The sequence below is a fragment of the Rattus norvegicus genome, chromosome 4 (assembly GCF_036323735.1).
Source record: "Rattus norvegicus strain BN/NHsdMcwi chromosome 4, GRCr8, whole genome shotgun sequence".
In the NCBI taxonomy this organism is placed as follows: Eukaryota; Metazoa; Chordata; class Mammalia; order Rodentia; family Muridae; genus Rattus; species Rattus norvegicus.
The window spans coordinates 168,021,812-168,039,791 of NC_086022.1; the positions used below are offsets into that span (position 1 = coordinate 168,021,812).

The 17,980-nt window shown below is 37.6% G+C and overlaps 1 protein-coding gene across 5 annotated transcripts in view; it reads right to left on the bottom strand.

Annotated features, from left to right (window-relative positions):
* Positions 1-10,775: 10,775 nt before the first annotated feature.
* Positions 10,776-17,980, bottom strand: part of Tas2r103 (taste receptor, type 2, member 103) — a 77,223-nt gene continuing 70,018 nt past the window's right edge. For 4 of the 5 annotated variants that reach the window (XM_039106893.2, XM_017592373.3, XM_039106890.2 and 1 more), the window contains one exon: positions 10,776-12,937. In XM_039106893.2, coding sequence (XP_038962821.1) covers positions 11,983-12,921 — 939 coding nt within the window. In that variant the 5' untranslated portion in view covers positions 12,922-12,937 and the 3' untranslated portion in view covers positions 10,776-11,982. 5 annotated transcript variants of the gene reach the window in all.

Here is a 17,980-nt window from a genome sequence, read left to right on the forward strand (position 1 = left end):
AAACAACTTCAGCAAAGTGGCTGGGTATAAAATTAACTCAAATAAATCAGTTGCCTTCCTCTATACAAAAGAGAAACAAGCCGAGAAAGAAATTAGGGAAACGACACCCTTCATAATAGACCCAAATAATATAAAGTACCTCGGTGTGACTTTAACCAAGCAAGTAAAAGATCTGTACAATAAGAACTTCAAGACACTGAGGAAAGAAATTGAAGAAGACCTCAGAAGATGGAAAGATCTCCCATGCTCATGGATTGGCAGGATTAATTTAGTAAAAATGGCCATTTTACCAAAAGCAATCTACAGATTCAATGCAATCCCCATCAAAATACCAATCCAATTCTTCAAAGAGTTAGACAGAACAATTTGCAAATTCATCTGGAATAACAAAAAACCCAGGATAGCTAAAGCTATCCTCAACAATAAAAGGACTTCAGGGGGAATCACTATCCCTGAACTCAAGCAGTATTACAGAGCAATAGTGATAAAAACTGCATGGTATTGGTACAGAGACAGACAGATAGAACAATGGAATAGAATTGAAGACCCAGAAATGAACCCACACACCTATGGTCACTTGATTTTTGACAAAGGAGCCAAAACCATCCAATGGAAAAAAGATAGCATTTTCAGCAAATGGTGCTGGTTCAACTGGAGGGCAACATGTAGAAGAATGCAGATCGATCCATGCTTACCACCCTGTACAAAGCTTAAGTCCAAGTGGATCAAGGACCTCCACATCAAACCAGACACACTCAAACTAATAGAAGAAAAACTAGGGAAGCATCTGGAACACATGGTCACTGGAAAAAATTACCTGAACAAAACACCAATGGCTTATGCTCTAAGATCAAGAATCGACAAATGGGATCTCATAAAACTGCAAAGCTTCTGTAAGGCAAAGGACACTGTGGTTAGGACAAAACGGCAACCAACAGATTGGGAAAAGATCTTTACCAATCCTACAACAGATAGAGGCCTTATATCCAAAATATACAAAGAATTCAAGAAGTTAGACCGCAGGGAAACAAATAACCCTATTAAAAAATGGGGTTCAGATCTAAACAAAGAATTCACAGCTGAGGAATGCCGAATGGCTGAGAAACACCTAAAGAAATGTTCAACATCTTTAGTCATAAGGGAAATGCAAATCAAAACAACCCTGAGATTTCACCTCACACCAGTGAGAATGGCTAAGATCAAAAACTCAGGTGACAGCAGATGCTGGCGAGGATGTGGAGAAAGAGGAACACTCCTCCATTGTTGGTGGGATTGCAGACTGGTAAAACCATTCTGGAAATCAGTCTGGAGGTTCCTCAGAAAATTGGACATTGAACTGCCTGAGGATCCAGCTATACCTCTCTTGGGCATATACCCAAAAGATGCCTCAACATATAAAAGAGACACGTGCTCCACTATGTTCATCGCAGCCTTATTTATAATAGCCAGAAAAGGGAAAGAACCCAGATGCCCTTCAACAGAGGAATGGATACAGAAAATGTGGTACATCTACACAATGGAATATTACTCAGCTATCAAAAATAACGAGTTTATGAAATTCGTAGGCAAATGGTTGGAACTGGAAAATATCATCCTGAGTGAGCTAACCCAATCACAGAAAGACATACATGGTATGCACTCATTGATAAGTGGCTACTAGCCCAAATGCTTGAATTACCGTAGATCCCTAGAACAAACGAAACTCAAGACGGATGATCAAAATGTGAATGCTTCACTCCTTCTTTAAATGAGGAAAAAGAATACCCTTGGCTGGGAAGGGAGAGGCAAAGATTAAAACAGAGACTGAAGGAACACCCATTCAGAGCCTGCCCACAGGTGGCCCATACATATACAGCCACCCAATTGGACAAGATGGATGAAGCAAAGAAGTGCAGACTGACAGGAGCCGGATGTAGATCGCTCCTGAGAGACACAGCCAGAATACAGCAAATACAGAGGCGAATGCCAGCAGCAAACCCCTGAACTGATAATAGGTCCCCCGTTGAAGGAATCAGAGAAAGAACTGGAAGAGCTTGAAGGGGCTCGAGACCCCAAAAGTACAACAATGTCAAGCAACCAGAGCTTCCAGGGACTAAGCCACTACCTAAATACTATACATGGACTGACCCTGGACTCTGACCTCATAGGTAGCAATGAATATCCTAGTAAGAGCACCAGTGGAAGGGGAAGCCCTGGGTCCTGCTAAGACTGATCCCCCAGTGAACTAGAGTATGGGGGGAGGGCGGCAATGGGGGGAGGGTTGGGAGGGGGACACATATAAGGAAGGGGAAGGGGGAGGGGGATGTTTGCCTGGAAACCGGGAAAGGGAATAACACTTGAAATGTATATAAGAAATACTCAAGTTAAAAAATATAATAATAAAAAAATTAAAAAAAAACATAATTCCACATATATAAAATGCATTGATCTGTAATTACAATTGTCAAAATTTGAAAAAAAAAAACAAAAAACAAAAAAAAAACAAAAAAAAGAACTGTAAAGTGAATTTGGTTGCCCCAGACAAATAATGCAACAAACAAGACAAATGGGCGAAATACAGATGGTCAATAAATAATTAAATAATTACTTTACATCCTCAGAATTAATGAAATGCAAATTAAAACTGCTTTGCCATTCCTTCTTACCCATTAGCATCCCTGTCTGGAAGAAAACAAAGGAGAATGCTTGCTGTTGGAAACTGAAAGCTAGGCGGAGTCTACTTTCTATCAGCGGTGTGTAAACTGATACAAACAGTGAACTAGACTGGTGGGGGGAGGGCGGCAATGGGGGGAGGGTTGGGAGGGGAACACCCATAAGGAAGGGGAGGGGGGAGGGGGATGTTTGCCCGGACACCGGGAAAGGGAATAACACTCGAAATGTATATAAGAAATACTCAAGTTAATAAAAAAAAAAAAAAGTAGGGAGCCCCAGAGTAAATGTTCCTTCAGAACACTGAAAATTTACAACCTTGCCAAACCACCATACAGTATAACACTGAAGGCCTGTATGTCAACATGCCACAAATATACCCTCATATCCATAATTATTGAAATACTAGCTGGCTTCTATGTGCATGAATGGAAAAAAGTGACAATGTACACACTTTAAGCATTGAAAAAGTAATAGAATTATCATAAGTCCAGGGAAATGAGTGCAACTGGAGATTATGCTGAGCAAAATAAGTCAGATCTAGGAAAACAATTACCACATATTTCCCCTCAATAATAGAATTTGTCTAGATTTATGTTTATTTGTATGTGAGATAAATAAGAGAATGTAATTGGATACATGAGTTGAAAACAGAAGAGCTATTTAAGCGAGTTTGGAGACTGACAAAAGAGCTTCAAGGGGAGAAAGACAAGAATGAAGGAGAGGGATCAACATTACCAACGCACAGTGACATACATTTGTTATAGTGCCCTAGCGAAGTCATTATTTGTTTTAAATGAATTTTAAAAGTGATTGAGAAATACAACTTTGTGTACTAAATGTCCATCTAGAAGATACCACCATGAAAAATGTCATTCACAGAAGATTTTTGGAGCACTCAGCACTAAATGGTATTTCTTCATCCAACCTCTACCTTCAGGGCTCAAGAGTGCAATACAGAGGAGGAGGTGGGAACGTTCTAAGAGCCAGAGGTGATGGACGACTCCAAAGGGCCCTGTATTTTGGATACAGCAGAGCGGATGCCTAAGCACACTTACAGAGACTTTGACAGCACTTACAGGGCTTTCACAACTAGAAGCCAGATGGGGTCCCATCACTTTAAAAATAATGATGTGGGCAACCAATGCCAGTCGAGAAGCTTTACGTAATTGATGCCCATTGGTAAAGTAAAAATAAGTCTTCTGCTGTTCCTGGCTTCCTTCTGGTGAAGATGTAGAACTCAGCTTTTCCTGCATCATGCCTGCCTGGATGCTGCCATGTTTCCATCTGGATGATAATGGACTGACCCTCTGAACCTAAACTGGAAACAACCTAGATGTCCTTCAACTGAAGAATGGATAAAGAAAATATACACAATGGAATACTACGTGAAATTTGCAGACAGGAGCCTAGCAAACTGTCTTCTGAGAAGCTTCACCCAGCAGCTATGGAAACAGATGCAAAGACCCACAGCCAAACATTAGGCAGAGCTCAGAGAGTCTTGTGGAAAAGTGAAAGAATTAATGAAGTCAGAGGGATCAAGGACGCTACAAGAAGACCTACAGGGTAAGCTAACCTGGGCCCATAGTGGCCCCTAGAGACTGAACCACCAGCCAAAGAGGATGCATGGGCTGGACCTGGGCCTCCTACACACTTATAACAGATGTGCAAATTAGTCTTCATGTATCCCCTAACAAGGAAAGCAGAGGCTGTCTTTAATTTTGTTGCCTACCTTTGAATCCCTTTCCCTTAGTTGGGCTGCCTTGTCTGGCCTCTGTGGAAGAGGATGTGCCTAGATCTACTGTGACTGGATGTGCCAGGGTGGTTGTAACCATGGGGGTACCCCTTAAAAATGGGGATGGAGGAATAAAGGGAAGGGGGTATAAGTGTGGGACTGGAAAGAGAAGAGTGAGGGGGCTGTGACTGGGATGTAAAGTAGACAGACAGACAGAGAGAGAGAGAGAGAGACAGACAGACAGACAGACAGACAGACAGACAGACAGACAGACAGACAGACAGATAGATAGATAGATAGATAGATAGATAGATAGATAGATAAAAATGAAAAATGGCTCTTTCCCATTGTCCATCAATTTGTAGCAGCTTCTCAGATAGGGATGTGATATCATGACTCTCAATATCCATGCTGGGATTTGGGCTAGCTTGTTCTTATGCAAATCTTGTGTATGTAATCCCAGCCACTGGAGATTAATGTTAGCAATGACCCTATTATGTTCAGAAAATTTTCTGTTGCTGAAGATGTCTACTGCTTCTGGGTCTTACACTCTTCCTACACCCTACTCCATGATGATCCCTGAGCCCTGGTGGGATATATACATCCTAATTAGAGCTGAATATGACTAGCTTTTCATATAAATTTCTATTTGAAAAAGAAACTTCTCTAATGAAGGTTGAGAGATACACTAGTCTATATATATATATATATATATATATATATGAATATATAATTATATATAAGGATAAGAATTTAGGGGACAATTCAATACTGTTTTTTTTAACTGAATAGTAATATTAGGTTCTTAGTAGTCAAGCCTGTGTAGTAGTAGCCAGTCACCAGTTTTGACCCAGCTAACACTACAAGGCATACTGAGAAGGCTTTAAGTTGAATCAGAAAGTAACCATTTGCTCCTACAACACATCTCTACTTCATTAGTGGTCATATCTTGTCAGGTCAGTTGTTCTTGTAACTATTTTTGACACTCTGTTACATACTAGATATTGTCAAGTTTAGAACTGTTACATATTTTGGGAAAATTGATTGTTTTGTTTTTCATTATGTCTGGATTCTTAACTCTAGTAATGTTTTTTTGCCTTAGTTTACTTTGTCTGATGATAGGAAGCTGCTCTTGATTTCTCTGGTTAGTATTTCCCTGTACATGATTTTTTTGTTTTAAACTCTTTGACTCTTGCTCTTCCTGTGCGCCCATATTTAAGAAATGCGGGGGCAGGCAAGACACCTCTGCACATAGATGCACTCACCTTAATGTCTGGTGACCTGAATCTGATGCTGAGAAACAAGGAAAGGGAAAAGAGGAAGCCTGACTCTTCCCAACGTCACAGCTATGGTTCCCTGCACAAGTCATGCACAAGGCCAAGCTGATCAACATTTCCGCATCAATGCTGACCAGCCAACAAACTGTAGGCAGTGGATGCTGCTAGGAGAGGAACGTGAGGTTTCTTCAAAGGTGTGGTCCTTGACAAGTCAACCATGTTCCTGTGAATGGCCCCACACCCACGTGCATTCGAGAAACACAGATCAGACTCGGTGGTGATAAAAGTTACAATAAGCAGACATTAATCTGGGCATCTGTGTGTCTGGAGGATTTATGGAGAAGAGTGATGGTGAGCATAATCAAAGCACCCTGTGCTATATGAAGGTCTCAAAAGAATAAATAAACGGTATGTTAAAAAAGAAAAAAAATAAGTCTTCTGCAATAGAGTCACTGGATATATCAGCCAGGTTTTAAAGCAGGCTCCCTGGCCAGGAATAGTTGGCAAATGTCAAATGAACTCCATGTGTCTCTTGCGGAGTTCTTTGCTTTGTTATGTTTTGTTTTGTTCTGGGCATTTTCTCTTACTGATCAAGGATATAGGTCCTTTCTACTAGTATTTTGTCTGTCAAAAAGTCAAGGAATAGGAGGATGTCATCATCTCTTTTCCTAAATCAGGAAAAATGAGTGGTTTGAAGAGAAGATGATGAGCTTTGAGGAAATCTGAAATAGAATACTCTGTTGGTTAAAGCTGATGTTCATCACTACAGTGGCAATAATATCGAATTGGGCACAGAGTGTGAAAAATACTACAGAGTATGCACACTGGCTATAATTGACCGAGGTGATTCTGATATTATTAGAAGTGTGCCAGAACAGACTGGTAGGAAGTAAACAGGAGAGTTTTCCTTTAAGAAAACTTTGCCAGAGCTCCTTTAAAAAAAAAGATGGTACTAGTATTATGGCAACCTAAGTAACCTAAGTGGATTACATTATTTGACATTCTGTCAGAGTGTCAGCCTGCTATGAGGAAACACAAAGTAGATCTCAGAGAGCAAAGAAAGAAGACAGTGGTATTTAAAGCCTTCCTGTAGACCGTGCTGATGACAGCTAGGGACAGTGAGCCTTGCTGCCTAAACTTCCTAGGATGTTTGCTCACATAGGCTCTAAACAATGGGAAATCAAGCAGGGATGTAATGTCTTGAAGAGTTTCCTAAAATAATAGTCACACTTGGCAAGTTGAAAATGTGTCCCAGTTAGGTCCTCCATGTTACATGCATTTACTTGTATTTGTTCATGAAAGTTTTGTTGTCTAATAATGTTACCATAGCAACTTTAGGAAGCAAAAGCACTGAATTCCCTCAGAAGCAAAGGAATGACATTTGTCTTTTTGTTTTTGGAGAAATATGGGAGATTAGATAATTTGGTTTTCTTAATAAAACAAAACTTGCTGATACTCAAAGCAAAGCAGATATAGGGCAGTATGACCATCCATTTTTACTTGTCTATGTTATCAACCTGGATGGACTATGTGGACTAGATGAATACCTGTGTCTCCTAATTCATGAAGAAAGCAATTGGGAGTCAAACCAATTATTGTGAATTTCATTATCTGGTAGTATATAGACATTGTTGTTTCTCTGATGAAGTCAACATTGTCACAATGTTATAGAGTCCTTAACAAAAATTTCCAAATGTAAATTCTGTCACCAACCACTTGAAACCTCAATCAGGGGTATATTATAGTTTTATATTTTCCCAAATTTATAGTTAACATTATTAAAAGGCAAGTCAAATTCTCATTTGAAAGCATGCAAATAAAGACACATTCTCTTTCACTGTTTTGCAAGGCTTTCTTTTGTCTCATCTCTATGTAAATTAAATTCCCCAAGTACAGGTGACACTAGTAAAATTTTAAATCCCTTTTTGTAGGAATGCAGGGAAAGATTAAAGTGGTGTATGAGCTTCAATCTTCAGAAGGTGTCATAAGGATTCCTCATAGTTTATTTTAATGAATACATTGGCTCCACGAAGAAAAATTAATAATAGATGTGTAGATTGATTCCTTAATAATTATTTCTTGCTTCCTTTGGGGATTTCCCAGGAAAATTTATTTCCCTACAATTATCTGAAGATAGACCATTTTGTAGGAATATTTATAAGCAGTAAACACACACACACACAAACACACACACACACACACACAAACACTACTACTACTACCACCACTACCACCACCACCAGCAAAAATAACAATAAAACAACACCAGCAGCAGCACCAATATTATCTGTAACTGCAAGTGAAGACAGTTGTATTAAGCGATACATACTCTTTTTGCCCAGTCAGCTATGCTGACAGTTTCTCCTACCAATAATTTAAATTATATTTAGTAGTTTGTGTGTGTGTGTGTGTGTGTGTGTGTGTGTGTGTGTGTGTGTGTGCAAACACCATGGTAGGCACATGGACTTACAGGACAACTTACAGGAGTTGCCTCTTTCCTTATCTTTGGTATTCAGTGCGAGAACTCAGGCCCTCAGGGTAGGAATCACGTGTCTTTATCTGCTGAGCTATGTGGGTGTTATTTTCTATGAAGCAAGTGACTTGTGATTGAATCTGTAGTATGCCCTCGCCTCTACTTATATTAATAGTTAAACGCTAATTTAAATTTGAAATTAGGAAAGTTAACTAATTTTAAATTCATGTTTAGAACAATTTTATACACAGCACTGAAATCAAATCCTGATCTTCCCACCTCAAGGTCCAGAGTAGTTGGGACTACAGATCTAAAGACACCACGCTCAGCTTATGTTCTTTTGTCTCTTTCCACATATTTCCAGCTGTCTCCCATTCATTTATTTTCCATGTATTAGCTGTATATGAGATATAACATATGAAATAAACTAAACATTTAGAGGTATACTATGTAGTTATATTACATATGATTGTACATTTAATAAATCTACATGAGTCTAAAATTGTACTGTTTTATACTGACTAATGTATCTTATTTAGGAATTTTCTGTCCTAAGTTGGTTGGGAGTATTGATCATAATCCTAAAATATTATTCTAAACCTTTACTCTCTATCTCTCATTCTTTGTCTCTTTCTATTTCTGTCTCCAACTATGTCTCTGTCTCTGTCTGTGTCTATGTCTCTGTCTCCCTCTTTCTCTCTCTCTTTCTCTATCCCTTTGTGTGTGTGTGTGTGTGTGTGTGTGTGTGTGTGTGTTTGTGTGTGCGTGATCTCTCAATTTTTGTCTGTCTTTTCTAAATTGGTAAAATTGCTATTTAGTGGTTTATCCCAGAAGAATTAAGAAATTTGCAAGCTAGTTTATAAGCAGCAAATAATAGACACACATATGTCTCCTGTGGCTCTTCTGTAGAAATTGTTTCAGTAATGAGCCAATGAGTTTTATTAAAGAGACTTTATGTGCCTGTTTACTCGCTTCATATGAAATCATTAATTTTACAAAAACCCCACTTACACAAAACTGGCTTCTTGCTTTATGTGACTATAGACACCCTACTGATTTCATGTGTCCTTTCACTCCTACATATTTTTCTATGTTAGAATTGCCAGTCTGCAAACTTGCCCAGGAGTCAATCCTACAAATTTTCCTGGAGTCTGTGTCCCCTGGTTATGCCCTACATTGTAGGGAAGTCTCCTGAATCATACTTTCCCAGCTGAAGCCTTCCAATGAACCCTGGGAATAAACCTGCATGCTGTGGGCACTGGATCTGCCTTCTGTACCACGTGGGAAACCGTGTCTCCCCTATTTCATCAGCCTGCCTGTACTTCTTCCTGGATTACTTTCCCTCTTGCATCAGGCATATAAATACTAGGGACCCCTCTGCTGTGCTCCCCAAGTCTATGTATTCCTAGATTACAAAATTCATATAATATACACTTGTAAAATTTCTAGGAATGTGTGAATAAATTCCTTTTGACTAAGGGAAGACACATAAAACAAACAAATGAACAAAAGAAATGGTTCCACCTAAGTGTACCATGATGGATCAATAATTTTATTATAATAAGCATCTTAGAAAAATGAGTACACTTGACGTAAATATAAAAATTATATTTCTTTGGGCATTTTCCAAAACTGTTGACTATTTGGATGAAGTAACTTTCTAGATGTTTCACTGAATCTGGGGACTGCTATATACCACAGTCGTCATTGTTCTCACTCTATGTTGATATCTTTATGCACTGAAGGATAGATTTGTTCTGGCTATGAAAAATAATATCACACATATGTGGGTACCAAGATGCTTCAAGAAACACAGTGTTCAAATAAGCACAATGATTGGCTGCTTGTAGTAGTTACTAGTCTACATGCTATTTGAAATCGTTGGTTTGTCAACAAATTATTTCCAAAAAATAAATAAAGAATAAAATAAGCATTACTTTTGATTAAGAACAATGCAGAAAAAAGACTGCATTTCTAATAATTCACAAGATTGAGACATATTTCAGGTCTAACAGCACTGAGCACAGGGGATGTGGCAGCATAACTGTGATCAGATATCAAGCTTCCTTTTTCAAGTTAATTTAAACTTTTTATCCCTTTTAGTGCATTTATTCACTTTATTTACTATTGATTTAGCCACACAGCCAATGCTAACACTATATGAACACACACTCACACACACAGACACACATATATATATAGTCATATAGATTACATGTAAACAAATCTAAATTACTTTAAATCTCTATTCCTGTGATAAATTGGTTTATCATCAAATAAGTCAGTAGATAGTGATCTCCAAAGTGATCTCCTCGAACTATTGCAAAACACATAATTCTAGTGGTCTTATGTACTGAGAAACTGATCCTCTATCTGTATACATAGGAGTATCCAAAACTATACTAAATGGTAGCAGCACTACAAAGGTTGAGAACCACTGACATAAAGTAAAACAAACCCAAAAATTCATCACTGAGGTATTCAATTAAGACACAGACATTGGAATTATTTGTTATTCTTGAATAAAATGAAATGGATCATATAGATAAAAGTATGTAGAAAAACAGAGTATAAGTTCCATTTAAATAATTTTTGTTTCCCAAGTTAAATAATATAAGTATGAATCTGAAATAGACCAAAATATTTTATGAAAAAAATATTTATTATCTGTATCTGGTGAATATTTTTCATGGCGGAGTGTGAAAGAAAGGAGACAAGACTTTGGCATTAGTTCATCTTCTAGACTACCTAAGGAGGAAGAAGATAATTCAGTAGGTAAAGATACATTCTGTTTGGCACAATTTTTTTACTTTTCTAAATAAATCTGTACCTGAAACATTGGATAATCATATCTGTATGTACAATAAAATATAAGCCAAACTTACATTTTATCCTCAATTTCTTGACATTTTTCTATGCTATGAATCATTATTATGTGATAGAATAAAATGATTTTGCATTTTCTTGGTTCATTTGTATTGTAGACATGTCTCATATATTAATTATTAACCATTTTCAATCATTAAAAGTATAATGATTGATATAAAACTTATATTGATATCATTTTTACATTAAACCATCCTCATGCACTTCTTTCTCTGGCAATATACATAATTTCTCATTTGCTACAATGCTAGACTGTGTTTGGGTAGTACATAATCTACATAGAACTGTTTAAACTTCATAAAGTTACATACAGCTGAAAGATATTTACAAAGAATACATTAACATGTATAAACATCCATTATCCTTAAATCTAACCACACCCCTTCAGTCTTGTTTCCCTTCAGGTGTCGTTTCCTTGTGGACGTGACTCCTTTCCATCCATCACTCTCTTTCATTCCCCAGTTCTTCTCAACTCCTGGGGCCTTTCCAGACAGCAAGGTCCGAAAAAGAGACATGAATAGAGAACAACTAACCACTGTTGTATTGTACATGAATTCGTCCCATTGTCCTTGCAGAGGTCTCTTTCCAGGACTGTCCATGAACCCACTGAAACACCCACTACAGCCAGACTACCAGAACGATTCTGTTCTCATCTCTGGTTAGATGGTATCAGCTAGTCTTACACCCAGTCCTCATGGCACAACACCTTTCACATTCTGTACCTTCCTACACGGGACCTTTAAAAACATGGTTTGTTCTCTGTGACAGACTGAAGCTTAATTTCACACTCTACAGTGCTGTCTTGTAAGTCACAGAAACAAAGTTCTCTCTGTGTGTCTCCAATGGATCCTTTGTCTAAAGGCTCACAGTCTATGAGACTGTGATTATGATTCCTTCCTAAACTCCAGTTCTTATTAACTGATTTTTTTTTCTAGAATGCAGAAGGGGATCCCTAATATGTTTTAGGGACCCTGATTCTCTGTATGTTTGTACTTACACCTCAGCCAAAATATCACAGAAAGAGAGGCCTGCCTCAGTTTATTGTTTCCCAGGATCAGGGCACAGGAGTGGCCTGAGGGGAAAGCCACTCCTATACACCGTAAAAAGTGAGAAAGAAGATTTGTATGTTGAGCATCAATACTCAAAGACTGTGAAAAAAGTGACATAGCAAAAACAGTATATAGTAACAGGAAGGCGACCACAGTTTGCAAGCCTTTTATGTGGGCCACGGTGCTGACATCTCTGGAGCCTGTAGCATTGTGGTGCATGGTCTTCAGGTGTCTCCACAGGGAGAAGATGAGCAGAAGAAACATTGTCAGGGATGTCGTGAATGGGATGAATGTAAACACCGTGCTGATGGATAGAAAGAGCCCGTAAGCTCTTAAAGTGTTATTTGCACCACACTTCTGGACCATGTTCACTTGAAATCTATCAGTGTATATGTGTATGACTATAACGTTTATAAACAAGATGATCAGAGACACCACCAATGTCACCGAAACCACTTTTTTAACTTTCCATTTGAGGGCAAGGAAAACAGTGTTTGAGAAATTGGTTATCTTCAGAAAATAAAAGATGCTGAGGCATGTAGCAAACCAGACACTGAAATGATTGGTCACTGTCCAGGATATAGTAAGGAGTCTTATCATTATTCCAATTCCCAATGAAGCTGGGTCCAAAAATGCTATCAAGAACCCTGTGATTAGTGACAATACAAAAGCAGTCCTGGAGATGGCCAGGCCCATGTAGATCTTATCCACTGCAGAAATCTTTCCTCTTTTAATCCAGTCTATGATGTTCACCAGAGCTATGAATACATTGGCTAAGATTCCTATGATGAGCTCCAGACTTACAGTACTTATCAACATTAGCCGTAGGGCAGCCCTCATTGTCACCACCATGATGATCCAAATTCCTCTGAAATAACAAAGATGTGTTAATACAGTCTTCTAAAATGTTCTGTCTGATTGTAAACATAATCACTTTCTGAACTCTCATGGAAAATGTGAACCAAAAGCCAAATTTCACTAATGAAATGGTTTATGTTCACACACACACACACACACACACACACACACGCACGCACGCACACACACACACACGCACGCACACACACACGCACACACACACGCACAGCCTTTGTTATCAAAAATAGCCCAGCTGAACTTCATCCCAATGCTCCATGTCCTGTGTACAGCAGCCTGAAGCCCTCTGTAGTTTCTGCAGAAAAAAATTAAAATTTGTATGCTGCTATTTAAATAAAATTATGCATATTTTTTGTTTGTTTTGCTCAATCTACAGATTTTGGCCTGGATACCTTTATTCTGGATTACTAATATTATAGAATTCTAATTCACCGTGAAGTAACATAAATCTGGATTCACATATAAAATACAAGCTTATCAAATACAACAAAATGCAGTATATACAAAGTCTTATTGTGTTTTCCAAAATTCTTTCTACATTCTGCCAGTTACTTAATAAATAATAGAAACCATTATTTTTCAAATACTTATTAGTGAAAATGCTAATGTTTGCATATTTTATAAGGTCATCATTCACAGTTGTGAATGTAATATAAATATACTCTAATAGATACACAAATGTATTTATTTCTATTAAAATCTCCATTCTCAATTCAAGCAATTGAGAAGTTTAACCCTTATTGTACATTGACCTCATGCAAGATGCAATGATAGCTAGTAGGACACTGTATAAAATTATTTGCAGTTATTGTTGACCCAGTGACAATATAAATATTTGTAAATTTGTGACTTTTAAATCTGTGAGAAAAGGAAGCATAAGCGTTTTCCCCCCAGTACTATAAAATAGACAAAGAGTAAAAGATTTTGCTTCCATTTAAAAGATCTTCATAATTCTCTCTCACTTTTTTAATGCATCTGATTCCCCCAACATCACCAAGGAAGTTCAGACATTATTTCATCTACTTTGATTCAAGAACTGTGCCACTAGCATCACTATACATATCAAGGTAGATGAAGCATGACACATAGCTTAGACAGTCTGGAAAATAAGGTGAGCCACCGTACCTTCTTCAAGAGCTTAACTATGCTTCAAAATATGACAAAATAATCAAACATGGTAAACATGGTAAACATGGTGGGATGGTGCATATGGATAAATCCAACCTGACACTGAAATGGCCAACATAGGAAATGAAGTCCAAACGTAATCTGGGCCACACAAGATACTGTCTAAACACAATAACATCATCACCACCACCATCATCATCATCAACAACAACAACAAAGAGAAGTTATGAAGTTTGCAAAAAAAGATGCGCTTCTCCAGGATTACCACAATCTCTGTCTCAAAAAGGGATAGACAGACAGACAGAGAGACAGACAGATGATTGATAGATAGATAGATAGATAGATAGATAGATAGATAGATAGATAGATAGATAGATAGATAGATGATAAATAAAAACTACACAGGACATGTTGGGGAGGTAAATTAGGCTAGTTACTGAAACAAATTAAGGGAAATTTCTAAGCATGAAGTATAATAGAAACGTAATCTTACCATCAATATAAAGGAAAAACAGGTCTCATTGGTAGGACTCCTTCCATATAACAAAAAACAAGGAAGAAGACCATGCAAAACTCCCTGGCATCAGGCCTGTGTGGGTAGGTTCTGCTACTGGAACTTCCAGGCTTTCAAAAAAGGACAGAAATTTGTCTATTGTGAGAAGGCAAGGGATTGGGGATTTAGCTCAGCGGCAGAGCGTTTGCCTAGCAAGCGCAAGGCCTTGGGTTCAGTCCCCAGCTCCAAAAAAAAAGAGAGAAGGCACCACAAACTCCAGGTGTTTCCCTAAGCCTTCACCACCCCTTATGTTCCATTATACATGGGAAACACTTGAGACTCTACCTAAACAGGAGATCCTAGGAAGATGGTTATTCCAGACTGGGTGAGAGTGGCACAATTCCAACGTATTTCATCTAACTGAATCTAACTTATTAATGATCGGTCATTATTCCAACAGGGACTGCCTCTATGAATGTCGTTGTAATGTGACATATATATGCAAATTAGTACAGTTATGATGGTTTTTATTTTATTACTGAATGTTATATGCTGTCCGTACCAAACACAAGCAATTTATAAGGATTTAACAAAACTAATTTCAAAACTGCATCTGTGTGTTTACATCATTGTTCACAATAATAACCCACTAACTATATTTTCAATGTCTATATTATAAAAAGATAAATCTACATTATATTCTGGATCACTACCACTTCAATTTATTTTTAAAAATTAAGTAAGTAAATTACTGAGACTTCATTCTTTCTCATTTTTATTGTTACCGTAATTTTTGTATTAATTTTTGATATCATAATATAATTATATCATCTCTTTTCCAATTCTTCAGTCCAAATCTTCCTATATACCCATCTCTGCTCTCTTTCAAATTCATGACCATTTCACTGATTATTGTGATATGCATTAATATTTATTTATGTTTCATATATACATAGGATAGATAGTGATAGATCAATATAGATAGAAAAATAAATAGAAAAATCATGGGTGGTGTACTGGCTGGTTTTATGTGTCAACTTGACACAAGCTGAAGTTATAACAGAGAACGGAGCCTCAGTTGAGGAAATGCCTCCATGAGATCCTGAGAAAAAGGGCATTTTCTCAACTAGTGATCAAGGGGAGGGGTCCCAGCCCATTATGGGTAGTGCTGTCCCTTGGCTGGTAGTCTTGGGTTCTATAAGAGAGCAAGCTGAACAAACCAGGAGAAGCAAGCCAGTAACTTTCCATGGCCTCTGCATCAGTTCCTGTTTCCTGCCCTGTGTTCCTTTGTTGATGAACAGCAATATTAATGTGTAAGTTGAATAAACCCTTTTCTCCTCAACTTGTATCTTGGTCATGATATTTGGACAGGAATAAAAACCCTGACTAGGACAGATATATTGATAGAATGATACATAGATGATAGATAGATAGATAGATAGATAGATAGATAGATAGATAGATAGATAGATAGACAGACAATATTACATAAATAGATGAAATAATAATAATAGAATAAATTTGGACACCATGCCTTGTTCATTATGAAACTTATACATGTATATGTTCTATAGACTTCAGCAGGGTCAGCTACTGAATTGAGCTTTTGTTCTCCCTGATATTCACTTTTTTAGAGAAAAGAAGAACCATCTTCTTTTCTCTAAAAGAAATTGAATGTTATCCTCAGTAGACAAAAGTGTGAACCAGATAGTATTCTAGTGATGAGTCTCCTCTCCTTGTTCTTTGAGTCCATCAGGTTAAATACATAATGAAGCAACAGAGAATCAGTGATGAGTCTGCCAAGGTCGGAGTCAGGGAATAGGAGAATGTAGGTAATAAATGGAGTCAGATCCATTTACTTGAACATGTAGTCAAAGAGACTTTGAAGTATTTAAAGAGAAGAAATAATGAGATGGACAAAAGCTATAGTGAGTTCAAAGACATCCACACAATAAGAATCAGTCTATTACAAAAGGAGAGTAGAGGTGGAAAAATTAAGCCTTAAGATTCCACTGGAAAGAAGTCCAAAAGCTTAACTAACTCCATAGTTAAGACTGAACCAATTAAAAGAACCAGATGCAAAAGTTAGACAAATCTAATCTTCCTCTCTCTTCCTCTCTCTTTTCCTCTCTCTCTCTCTCTCTCTCTCTCTCTCTCTCTCTCTCTCTCTCTCTCTCTCTCTCTCTCTCTCTCTCTCTTCCTCTCCTGGCTTGACACGATAAAAAAAAGTTAGACAAAGTCTTATTCTAGACAGAAATTAAGAATGTGTCAGGTATAGTGAATCAAGGATTACAAAGTTTTTGTTCATTGTTCTTAAAGAGCTATAAACATTACCAGGAAGCAGTTGCCTGAAGAGAGGACACACATTGACACCTCTGATACTTTTAGGAATTGGTCCAGCAGCATGTGGCTACTGTGCTGATGACTATCTGTTAGTGGATATTCATTTTCAAAATATCTCACACGGTTTATTTAATTTCTAGAAAAACAATAAAATAATAATACAGTGTTTGGAGATTTTTGTTTTTTTGTTTCATTTTGTTTTGCTTTCTTTCTTCTGGTGTGGGTATGTGTGTTTGTGTGTTTGTGTGTGTGTGTGTCTGTGTTTATGTGTGTGTGTGTGTGTTTAGTCTAGTTATCAAAGTGATTAAACCCAGAGTTTCATATATGCTAAGTTCATACTCTATCTAACCAATCTATCTATTTATTGTTCTTGGCTTAATATTTTGTAAAATATCATGCTCATTCAATATGTTAATGACATAATAATCACCGATGACTACAATGTAAAAAGTTTCCAAAAATAACAGAAAATAATGCAAAATGAAATAAATCCCAAATCAATAAAATTAGAGTAAAATGGGGAGGGGGGAGGGAAGGTTACAATAGTTTTCAATAGTATGGAACATTTTAAAAGTTTACATCCTACAAATTAGAAAAGGTATCTTGTAATTTAAAAAACAAACAAAAACAAAACAAAACAGCAACAACAACCCACACGTGTCCCAGCTAGGTGCTAGCATCTGTGGTCTCTGTTCCTAGCTGATGCCATGGCCTGAGACCTTTTTCTCTGTCATTGCCAAGCTGCACAGCCCATAGGTGTGAATACCTGGAGCTACCACTTGAGTTCAACCAACCATTCACTCTCATGGCTCAGCTCTGCCAATGCCATGGCTGCCTTGCAGCTCTGCAGTCTCACTCACCCACCTGAATTGTAACAAATAAAAAATGCCAGGCAGTCTTAATTTTAAAATTAATCAGAATGACACAGCTGCTAGGCACAGAATCTATTGTTTTTAAACTCATCATCTATTCTGTGTTGGAAATTCTTCTGGTGGCAATGGCGCCAGCTGGTCTGACAATTCCTTGGCCTACATCCTGCACATCCTCTCACTCTCTCCCTCACCAAAAAAG